Below are 12,288 nucleotides of genomic sequence, written 5' to 3' on the forward strand. Positions count from 1 at the left end.
GTTCTTTCACCAGGAAAGAAGTGGCTTAGGCTATTTTCTTCCTTTCAGAATGACCTAGTCGGGAAGTGCAGAATTCCTGGTTACTGAGTTGGTACATGAAGTTTCTAAACGGGCAAGAAGCCACAAAATTTCAGGCACTGTCTCCTTTCTAACTCTTTCCTAGCCACCTCGCTCTTGTTCTCAAATCCCCAGCTCATACTCAAGGGCAGCTCTGGTGTGGGCCTCTTGTCTACCACCCCCTCTGCTGATCACAGAGGCTTTTGGCCTCGGCTGCTGATCTTTTGTTCTCCAGTCTCCTGACAGGTCTGTATTGCTAGTGTCTGCCTGCCTGTCTCTGCTGAGCTCTCCTTGGCCTTAATCTGTGTTCTTCCTCATCTCCCAGAGACTTGCTTGACCCACTGTGACCTGTTGCCACCCAAGTCCAGAGGAAAAGGACATCTGAATCCTAGCATCTGTTGTGCTACCAGAAAACTGTGACTACAGGCAAGCGGCTACACTGGCCTTGGACTCTGTCTCTCTCTGTGACACCTGGGGCTGTACTGAGTCCTCTCCAGGGTCTCTTAGAATTTGCAAACTCTAGGAGCCTCGAGGCCTCTTCCCTGCCTCCCTCCACCCTCCAACTTCTGACACTTTCAGAAAAATAACCAAGAGTGCAAAGTGCTGTGTGACATGCAGGCAGGACTCTATCACCCGTTTAGAAGGATAAACTTGTCAAGATCACAGTTTTTATCTTTATTTGCATCACACAGTATAGTTTACAGAGTGTGTAAGGGGGTGCTTTGAGAATCTTGTTTTATGCCTGTGTACCCAGCGTTTGAAGGGAGCTCCTCCACGTAAGCAGCAGGAAAATGGCCTTTTTTTCCATTTAAAGATCCAAACCACCATCCTTCTTCTTTTTTCTTATGTATAGTCACTATGTCGCCTGTGAAAATGCACATTTAGTTAGACAAATGGGTCTCTGTGATTTCAGCATGTGACTGAGCCTGATTGGTAAGACAGTTTGGGGGAGATTCTGCTTTCAAGAAATTACTTAATAGCATTGTTTTCAGCACGTGATTCAGATGAAGCAAAATTTATTGACCACCTCTGTATGAAGCAGGCCTAATGCAGAGAACATTAAAAAGAGTAAGATAATGGACAGCCAAGTTATGCCATAAAACAGTTTGATTAAAAGCAGAATCACATTGGAACATATGTCCTTCTCATGTCAGCTGGCTCACTTTGGAGCTGATGGACAGCTGATGGGTTGTCACCAAACTCTTTCTGGGTGGCTGTGCTTTAAGGGTTTCTCATGTTGGAGGCCAGGATAGTTTGGTACGTTGACGACTACGGGTATGTGTTGGCTACCAAACTTCTTTAGATCAAGACAGCTCCTCTCCATTGTATGTGCCAGCCTCACAGTCCAAAGCTCCAACTCATAGCTTTACACAGAAATATAACTCTTCATTCAAAATTTAGATAATTTTAATAAAATATTGATTTGAAGACAATACTTTCTTAAAGCCATGATTCAAATAAATAGAGTTCCTAGGAAACATGAAATATATAGCTCTTCTCTAATTCTCCATTTTTTTAAAAAAAAATACTATTTGATATTAATAACCCTAAAGCTTGACGGTACCCCAACTCCTCTGGCTAAGTACTGCTCTTTTGAGAAAAAGTCCATTTTCCCTGGCTGCTTTCTGCACATTAAAGTGGAAATATCCACTTCCTTCAGAATCTGAAAGCTACTTTATCTTGGGCATCATTCTGAGGAAATTTTTCAGTCTTTCTTTCTCATTATTTTTCCCAGGAATTTTCTTCTTAAGACAAAGGTGACTGTTAATCCCCATTCTCTCTCTCCTCAGTCATAAATCACTGTTTATTCTTACAGGAGATCATTCTTACCCTAAGTTCTCCCTCTAATGAGTGCTCTAAGGTCAGGAGATTGACACAATCTACGAACTGAAATTCTAATGAATAATTTAAAATGTTATTGCCAACTTCCCTAAGCCTCCTATATCTCATTTCATTTTTAAAAACCTGCTTAGCATATTAAGTATAAGTAGGCTTTGCAAGCAACGGAGAACAGACAAATAAGATGACCGATTTGTTAGATAACTATGTAACTCAAACTCAGGACCCTGGGTTCTAGATGGCATCTGGGAGATGTGTTTTGTATTTATATGGAAAGTAGGAATACAGCATTTCATTTACCCACTGACTGCTGTAGGCAGCCTCTGGATGGGATGATGAGGAATGAAGTGACTTATAAAAATCTTAAAACTTTTAAATAAAGGCAACATTGATTTAAAAAGAGTAGAGAAGAAGTTCTACTTTCGATTTCCTTTTTTCTCATCTTTACTTATTTCTGAGTTAGAAGGAAAGTAATTGCCTGAAGAGACCTGATTGGCAAACTGAAAAGGAAGCACCCACTAAGCAACAGCAAGTATGTGGTGTCCCTATTGTTTGGCTGCAAAATCCATCTTGACTTTCCCTGGGCTCCGGGCGAAACATTCTGTGCATGGATAAAAGCTTTCTCCTACGACAAACCTCTTTCTCACTAACCTTTTCATTTCCAGATCTCTGCCTTAGCTTTAGCATCCAACTGTGGTTGCTAACTGGATACACAAAGAAAGTTGAGGCTGGTGACTTTTTCTTGTTTAACAATGTTGAGGTGTATATAACACATTACATAATACCTTTCCATGTTTTAAAACAAAAAGATCTATGACACAGAAAAGTGAGTCTGCTTCCTTAGATTGGTCTCAAAACACTTTCCTAACAGATAAATGGAAGCAACATTAAGCTGGGAGTCCTTTGACCTGGGTTCTAGAACTTGCTCTTACACGAAGCCATGAGAGAAAGTCACTTTACATTCCTGCACGGTTAGCTTTCTGAAAAAGAAAAAGGTGGGGCCACATCTCTTATGACTTTCCATTGCTGACATTCTACTCAGTAATGGAAAGTGCAGCACTGCGATGAAGTGTGACTGAGTTTCTGAGTTCGAATCCTGCACTGCCACCACCTGTGACTTTTGCCAAAGTATTTAACCTTTATATGCCTCAGTCTCCTTAGTAATAAAATGGAAATACATAACAGTACTTACATCAAAGGTTTTATGGATATTAAATTGAACGGTGCAACATTTGTTGCAATTATGCTTGCAACAATGTCTGGCACAGAGTAAACACTGAATGTTAGCTATTTTTATTCTGTGTAAATTATATCTTTATTGATGTGCTTTGTCTTCTGAGAAGGGTGATTATAAACCTGAACTGATTTGACATGGTAGTAAATTTTAAGGCGACTGTCCTAAGATAGGAGTTTTATTCAAGTTAAGGATTTCAACATGGGAAGGCGATTAAACATTTGAGAATGATTCTTACCTTTTTCCAAATTCAATTCATCATCTTGCCTGGCTTGAAAAGAATATAAGGCCTTGCAAAGACTACTGCCATGCTGGGCCACACCGGAGGCTGAAAGTCAGATCAAGTGATAATTACCAATGCTGTGTCAGCAGGCAAGAGGAAGATGATGGTAAGCTCTGCGGTTTTTTAGCAGTGCGGGGCAGAGCATAAATATACTGAAGTTTTCTCCAAAAAAAAGTTTATAATTTTACATACTTCTCATTCCTTGATTCAGTAACCATTTATGATGTACCTAGTATGTATACAGACTGTATATTATATAATAAATAACTATACTATAAAATAGAAAATAATAAGTATGAAGACAAAAGTTATTGTAATATTAATAATAAAGATGACAATTTAAAATCATTTGCTTCCCACATGAACTTAATCAAGATCAGTTAGCTAATATGTGTGGTAGTTAAATTTATGGTTTGGAAAACACACCAATTTTGCCATTGGGTATAAATAGGGGACACATAGAACACATGTTTCTTACTACCATCCTTAGGTACTTATGTTTCTCACGCAACACAACGGTGAGTCTTTCATATATCACGTGGACCATAATGTCCTGGGTTTTACTGAAATTTATTTTTTTTTTGCCAATTTTTAATCAAACTAGAGAGCCAAGGTTATGGGAACTATAGTTGAACTAAGAGGGACAGTAACGTGTGTGTGTGTGTGTGTGTGTGTGTGTCCCTAAAAGGTAGTAGGGTATGGGTGGACGCATGACTAAAGGCAGGTAGCTGAATAAAGGGGTGGGTAGGCCCTGGGATCACCATGTTTCTCACAGAGAGGACATGTTTCTCACGGAAATTTAGAGGAGGCTGTGGACACAGAGCTCAGAGCTCCTCCCAATGGCTTAGGGGTGGCTGTGTGCACAGCAAATTGCAGGCTGTGTGAATAACGTGGAACCAGTTATCTGAGGTACCTTCTCATATTAGAAAACTCTTTTCCCAACACTTCACTCTTGTCTCCTTCCAACCTTTTGGATTACATTTGCACAGAAAGCTACAAATTCTAACAAATTATTCAGTCCTATTTGAAATGTGAATTTCTTTGAGCTGATATATATATATCAGTGTGGCTCTGAAAATAAAATGTAAATGCGGCAAAGTGCTTTATCAATAGGACCCAGCCCAAAATTATTCGGGACTTGGGATTACCTGTAGATGAAGAACTTGGATCGTTCTGCCCACCAGAAGATTCCTTGCTCATAACATTCTCTGATCTCTTCATCAGAAAAGGCCGAGATAGTTTTACGTAACTATGTGTCTGCTGCTGTTCAAATAGTTAAAACAAACAAAAAAGTCATTTTTAACAACAGTCATCATAAGTATTCACGAACAGTAACTTTTCTATATGTTTTTCTTAGGAATTTGTTTCCTATCTTTTTGGAACAAGGTATAAATATTAAATATTACAAAGTATTAAATACATTCCTCAACCCTACCGTAGAGCTTTCTTGTTTCTGAAAACTTGATATATTTAGAATTAGACAACTACCATATTTTATAGCTTGTGTTTGCATTTCTGAGCTGCACCTAGGCCAAATAATAACATTCACAGCATTACTTCTACAAATTCAACGTTATTGTCTTTAATGCAAATGAATTATCATGACTGTCTAAATGATTGGGATCTCCCGACTCAGAAACATAACTGTTCCTTCATCGCAAGATGGTTATAGCTCCCCCTTCTGATAGGGAATGGAAAAACAGCGACAAGCAATAGTTACATCCAAGTGCTCAAAATCTATTCCTAAAAAGTGTAACATTGGGAAATTACATGTGTGTGAATTTTAAAAATTGAGCCTATCCATTATCTACATTATGTAGTACGTTAAATAGATGAGACTAATGCATATCACAAAACCTTACAATTTAGGTCTGTATGAATACTAAAATTTCAATTTAATAGAAATTTTACTATAAAAGCAGATTCAACGGATAAAGTTAAGGTATGAGGAGGAACAGAAAGAATCCAAAGTATTTTTAACTTTTCATATTTAGTATACAAAGAATGTATTCAGTTGTGTTTAGCTCTGGTTGCTCAACACAAAAGGAATACAAATAAATTTATCTTAAAATTCTGCAGTTGGGATTTGACATATGGCATATGTAATTCATAACAGCTTTTTTGACCCGATGGTACATTAAGCCGCTCCACCCAGCAAGCCCAGTCAAGAATTACAACGAGTCTCTTAAATTTTTACCTTTTCTTTCCACTTGAAGATGGAGTTACTACAGGGATGGCTGGGTTGAGGCCTTTGCTTAAGTTCTGCTAACACTGATGACAGTTTATAGGAGTTTGCTTGCAAAAGGTCTAATTTCAGAGTGGTCTGTGGATACATCATTTGGCCATATGAGTAAATGTCTAGAAAATGAGGCACAACTGCATGGGTAAAAGGATATCGGGATAACTTCCAAAATGACAAAGAGGTCAGGAAAAGTACACATTTCAACTCTTATGTAGATATATACACGGAAAATGCTGAGGCGAGAAAAAAATGAACCCTTTTCCTAGAGGACTGCCTTAGTTGTTGAGTGTGTCTTACTCTGGACTCTCGTAAACCGGGTAAACCAGAAATCTTGGTAGATAAATTACTCAGTATTGTGTGGCAATGAATTGCTATACTCAATTTTCTGCGGAGGAATGAGAAAGGGAATAAGAAGTGTTGATTGCAGAAGGTAGACTTTCAGAGGACCCTTAAGGACAGGCAGCTGAGGCACTGGTGCTCAATGTTGTGAATAGAATTGACCTTGGATCAATGGACTCAAACTAAAATGATGCGGGACAGGTTTTGTTTGTTTGTTTGTTTGTTTCTTAATGTTATTTTTTGTTTTTCTTGTAGGGGTGAGGTCTTATATTACCCAGAAAGTTTTCGGTAACACTTCTGGAAACTGGAAACAATTTTCTAGGGTATTTGATTATAAAAATAAAGAGTGAAGCTAACGATACACTCCTAGGCTCTTCCTGTTCTCTAGTTGACCATGAACTAGAAACTTTATAATGACTTCTTTGTCAGGCTGTGTTCAGTCAGGGTAAATCAAATAACCGAATCTAAGTATTGGAAGAGGCCTGCTTAGTCAATCTCCTCCTGACCATCACCTCTCCCTTTCCCATACTACCAGCATGGGGAAGCCTAACCCTAATGTCCCTGCCAGGGGTTCACAGCCATGGATCAAATACTTCCAATCAATGAGGAAGGTCTCTAATCCTTGGAACAATCCAATGCATTGTGGGGCTGCCTCCATACCTTCTACTAGTAGAACTAGTCTGCATTTGAGAGCACGTTAAAACAAGTGTCTTTCCTTTTCTATGTGGCACTCCTTCAGGTATCTGAAGACAATATCCAAAAATAGTTTCTCATAAAACATGTCTTGCCAACATTTTTGTTCAGATATGGCACGTCAAGAGACAGTGAATTAGGAAGAACTTAAACAGTTTTCTCCTGCAAGAAACCTTCCTCAGGTAACATGAAATCTACCAATATCACAAGTTTCTCTCCAACAGATGCAGAGATGTGTAATGAAATTACGTGGATATTTGGCATCCACTATTTGAAGTTTCATATTTGTTTCTTCACTAGATCATAAACATCACTAATTCAGGGGGCAGTTCTTCTCCCACCTTGCTTCCTCCACAGTATGAATAGGTCCAGTTGTGTACCCAGCTGATCCTAATATATGTTCTATGCTGGTATTGACAATGACAAAATTCTGTGCAGGAACAACCAAAGAAACAAACTTGTAACTTAACACCACGCAAAATACTCCATATGACTTTATTTGGGTAACTGGGGTAACTATTATTTGCATCAAATTAGTTAGCTAAACATTTTGTGTTGTCACAGAAAATGTCCTAGAATCTGTTTTACAATTTCGTAAAAATTGTAGCCATGTGTCATTGCAAGTATGTTAGACCTCTGTTCACAAGTGAACAGAATTCAAGGCCTTTCTTTACACAAGAAGTGTTAGGTTTGTTTCTGCAACACTAAAGAAAGCCTGTGCTAAAAAAAAAAAAAAATAGATAAACTGTGCCTGGCTGCATCCATCTACTTTCACCGAACTATTGAAATTGCCTGTTTGGACAGAATTATTATTTACCTATTCATAAGAGATTTAGGCTATATTCAAGATAAGGAAAGCTTGTCTAGTTTCCTGTATCCTTCAAAACATTGTAAAAAAAATTTTTTTCTCCCTGAATTTTTCTCAGGAAAGATAAGCCTTCAACTTCCTCTCACTCTAAACCAGAAAAAAACAAAACAAAAACGTATCTTAATAAGTAATAGTATCTGTTAAGTAATAGTATCTGTTCAGTTTTATTTTTATATAAAATTCACAGGTCTTTGCTAACTGACTTTTTAATGTGGGTTCTTCCGAAGTTTCCACCTGTCGATCAATCCCCACGTATTACCACCCTCCTGTTATTCTCAGAAGACCTTGATGTTAATTGAGGAATAAATGGAAAACAGCATTTTAATAACAATTACCAGTTTTTCAGCTCTCCTCTGCACACTGTGGTAGCATTTTAAAAATAATATTTATTTTCTAGATAATATTTCATCCTCACAAAAACTTTTTGAGGTAGATACCAACATCCCTATTTTACACATAAGAAAACTAAAGTTATCCCAGTTTTCTGTAAACAGAAGAACTAGATCCTTTCTGAATGCAGAACCTGTGTTTCTGGTCATGTTTATTAACTGGGTTAAAGAACACATGGTTTCCAGACCCTGAAAAAAATGATTCTATTTTGGAGAATTCTATTTTAGGCACAATTCGTTTCCTGGGAGGACATTAACACAAATTAAGTAGTGGGATTTTTCCAGATCTTTCAAACTACTTGCCAAGGACCTGACCATATGAGCTTGCTCTCTGACGAGATTGTTCTGTCATGAGAAAGGAAAGGCAAACGGAAGTCAAATGGGCCAGAAAACAAGCACTCTAAAAATAACTCTTTCATCGTTAAATCTAGGAAACTGCACTCTGCAAATTTTTACCTCATCCATTAAGGCCACTGTGTTTTTCTGGCTCTCGGGGTCTGAGAAGGAGGAGTTGCTAGAGTAGGCTTTCAGCATTCGTTCCAGGCCTGCAAATGAAATCACGTTCTCAGTCAGCGTGAGTCCTGCCCTTGTGGGACACAGCCGAGAGACGGTCACTCCCCAAGGGAGCCTGAGCCCAGGATTTCCTAAATGGCTGGGGCTGTTTCTGTAGTTGTTACTCAATTTTACTAAATGGGTGACCTTTATTTTCATTTCATGAAATGTGACAAATGCTGGTTGGTGCTTCAAGAGTCTTGTTATTTTTCAAGATGAGCTTATGAATCCTCCCTGTTGGTGCATCCCGTGGTGGATATCTAACATTTACCACAGTGTTAGACTCTCCCTCAGTATGGTATTTACATGTGTAAACATTTCTGCTCTCTTGGATTTACTGTCAAGTATTGCTTTGTTCTGGTTCACATAAAATAAGCTGTACATACCAGAATCACAAGTGGGGGGCTGCTTTTATTATCTGCATCGCGTTACAGCTGCTTCATATTCTCACATGCTTTACTTCTAAGTGTAGGATTTAATGTGAATGATTTTTACATTGTTTAGAAAGGTAGTTAAAAGGAAACAACCAAGAACACCAAAAGCCCTGTTTACAAAACAAACTGTCCCTCAGTCTAGCCAATTTCAGAAACAGTGGGTAAATAGAAATAATGATGTAGTACTGATATAGCTCTCACAGATAGACCAAAATGTCATTTTAAATTTTTTTGCTCTCTCCTTTCTTCTTTTTTTGTTTTTCTTTATTCACACAAATTAGGTTTGACATATGATTCTTTAAATGTGATGATCCCTGCCTCCGCCAGCAAAAGCAGAATCACCCTAACTGAATGAAAATTCATTCCTTTATCAGGACGTTCATAGAGAAAATTACACACCTTCCTGGTCTCTCGAGGCTTTTTCAATGTCTCTTTGCAGTCTCAGCAGTTTTGATTTTATTGAAGACTCTTGTCGTTCTTTATTCATTGCGTTGTTAGGATCTTCTTCCTTTAGGGGGAAAAAAAGGATGTAAGCAATTTAAGGGGGAAAAGAAAGAGTTGCAATGAGACTTTCACTGACTGTATTTAATTTTAACTTGATGGAAGAAAAAAGTAAAAATAAATAAATAAATAAATAAAATAAAAATAACAGGTAACCTTTGGCTTTAGATAGATTGTTTTACCTTTTCTAGACTTGCGTAATAAGACAACATCTCCTTGTTTACACCTTGTAAGTGCATAGCTGAGCCCTTTCTTTAATAGAACAAATTATTCTTGGAAGATGAGCCTTACTATAGCTATTTCAATTTCTTGATAAGTAGATCTATTTGTTGTATACTTATAGCTCTCTACTTATCTTTATTCAAGTTAGAGTCCTTTAATGATCCAAATGTAGCATCATGTATGTGCCTCAAGCTAGAACTGCCTCAGGAGTGGAGCAAATGTTTATTGTATTCTGGGTTGGTGGCTGTTGGGAATCCGTGAACTAAAACACAAACAGTCTTCCCAGAATGGGTTTATAATTTAGTTGGGCCTTGAAGCATAACATTAAGAGACCTAGAAATTCAAGGCCACGTTCGTTTATAAGTAGTGCAGACAGGAAGGAATGCACGGCTCACCAAGGGCAGGGGCAGGGGCGTGAAAACCTTATGAAGGCTGGAAGACTTACCCAGGATTTTTAGGTCAAGGAGGAGGAGGGTACCCCAAGGCAGGGTAATTGGCACAAGCAAAGGACAGAGGAAGGACTGTGTAAAATGTCTCAGGAACAATAAATAGACCAATTAGATGACAAACATAGCGGAAGAAAAGTCTGAGTAGATTAGGCCAAGTTTTCGGACTGAAGTAGGGGTTTTATCACTTAGGCTATTAAAAACCATTAACGATACCTGAGCTTTCATATTTCAAGGGTTGAATTAAAAAGAAAATAGGATGTTAGGGTCAGGTTGGGAGGTGGCTGAACATGAGTAGAACAGAGGAACAGAAACCTTTGGGAAAAGAGGGGAAACTAATGACTGAAGATGGAAGTGGAGGAGTCAGGCCTTATCTGATAAGGAAGGAGAAAAACTAGGATCCTGTATGTTGGTGGAAGGTTAGCTTTAGATAGACTGTCATGAAGAAAGAGACACTGAGGATTTAGAGCAAAGCAAATAGCCTTATAAAAATATAATGTGTAAAAATATTTCATTTATATATTATATATTATACAGAAATTCTTTATATTCTTTTATTACATGTGATTCTTACAACTCTATGAGATTGGTTTTATTGTCCCTGTCTTTCCTACAACAGAAAAATAAATGAAGGTCCAAGACAAAACAGCTAGTAAATGATTATTCCTGAAACCCAACTCCTGGGAATCCCAGTTCTCTCTTCCAGAGTCTAGTCTTTCCCACGTCTGCTCATGGCTGAGGCCCAAGTTGATGTCACGCCCTCAGTGAGCTCCAGCTAAACTGCAAGAATGCCTAACTCCAACCCTCAGTCCTTCCTTGTGGGAGGAGTGCACGTAATAATCTGGCTCCTATACCTGTCCAAGACTTCATTTGTCTGTTGGGGACACCTATTGTTTAAAAATTTATTTCTAGAAATAGATCACTACTGGGTCAACTTGGGGAGGGAGTATAGATACTACCATCATTTAAGTCTCTTACATGTCTCCTTCTCTTCCAAAGATTTGTTAGAAAGAAGCTCGATACTGAAGGAGGCATTTAAAACTGAATACATGATCTTTTGAACATGGCCTTCACAGTGACCTTACAAATATTTTCACACTGGTCACCAGACCTCCAATATTTGCACTCAGATTGTTCTCCTGTCTTACCACTTGAACTTGTAAATTTCATAGCACTAGATAAAAGCCACTCTACATATAATGCCGTGACTAAAGTCGGACTTTGGTGGTATTTTGCTTTAAGGATATTAAGAAAATCCTGTTCACCCACTGGGAGATGCAGTCCATTCTCTTAGACCACAGGTATGTAGTCCTTAATTCTAGTTCACTAAAGTTTCACAGAAACCAAAAATTCCCACAGGCACATCAATTAAAGATAAACCATCGTGGCTGCCTCCTCCTATTTCAATAGAAGCCTAGTTAAATTTTCAAGGAGAATGACCTTTATTTTATTGACAGGTTAGTCTATAGAGACATTTTTATTATCTTTTTCAAAAAGTAACAGATATATTTTATTGTATATTTTCTCATTTCAGAGATCACCTACCTATTTGGAAGAAACAAAAAGAAAGTACTTTTCTATTGCAATCAAATATTCCTTTCCAGTCCCATCTCTCCTTTTGTTTGTGCTTTGAGCACACATTGCTATTGTTAGTTTGCTTCGCCTTTGCCAGGGTAAGAAAAAAAAGATCCAATTAAAGAAATAGCTGGCTACTTACTGCTGTTTGGGAGGTGGGGAAAGGGAAAGCTGGTCACTTTCGCAGCAGCTGGAGTCACTGCTGTGCCCAGATCTAACTGCCTTTCTCTCTCCTCTCATCTCTTGGTCCCTTAATGGGAGTCCTGGGATGTTGACTTGGGCTACACTTTTAATCCTATAGGAGAGTGTGAGTGGTGGGCTGGTTCTATATACAGAGAGGGATAAATCTCCCAGTATGGACCTTGAAAACCTGAATGAAACCTAGCAGAGGGCCTGGAGGAGAGCTGTCAGGAATTCAGAAGACAAAGAATTTACCCCAAGATAGCCAAAAGACAAGATGCCCAGAGATTCTGACACTGATCAGTTTTTAAGTACCTATTCCATCGAAGAATCACCCACATGCCCTCAAAAGAACCCTCTGTACTTTGATCCATGTTTTTCAAAGGAAAGGACCGTGAAGAATGTTGATAATGATTCCCACCTCCTAGGAATGA

General features: G+C 38.4%; 1 protein-coding gene across 2 annotated transcripts in view; it reads right to left on the bottom strand.

Moving 5' to 3' along the window:
* Positions 1–324: 324 nt before the first annotated feature.
* Positions 325–12,288, bottom strand: part of NOSTRIN (nitric oxide synthase trafficking) — a 52,617-nt gene continuing 40,653 nt past the window's right edge. The window contains exons 11-16 of one of the 2 annotated variants that reach the window (XM_033112798.1): positions 9,330–9,438; positions 8,401–8,489; positions 5,611–5,736; positions 4,562–4,673; positions 3,369–3,458; positions 325–922 (exon numbers count right to left, since the gene is read on the bottom strand). In XM_033112798.1, the coding sequence (XP_032968689.1) occupies positions 756–922; positions 3,369–3,458; positions 4,562–4,673; positions 5,611–5,736; positions 8,401–8,489; positions 9,330–9,438 (693 nt within the window). In that variant the 3' untranslated portion in view covers positions 325–755. Of the gene's footprint in view, positions 923–3,368; positions 3,459–4,561; positions 4,677–5,610; positions 5,737–8,400; positions 8,490–9,329; positions 9,439–12,288 lie in introns of both variants that reach the window. The other variant, XM_033112797.1, reaches the window with a different exon arrangement.

The sequence above is a fragment of the Rhinolophus ferrumequinum genome, chromosome 8 (genome assembly GCF_004115265.2).
Source record: "Rhinolophus ferrumequinum isolate MPI-CBG mRhiFer1 chromosome 8, mRhiFer1_v1.p, whole genome shotgun sequence".
Lineage (NCBI taxonomy): Eukaryota > Metazoa > Chordata > Mammalia > Chiroptera > Rhinolophidae > Rhinolophus > Rhinolophus ferrumequinum.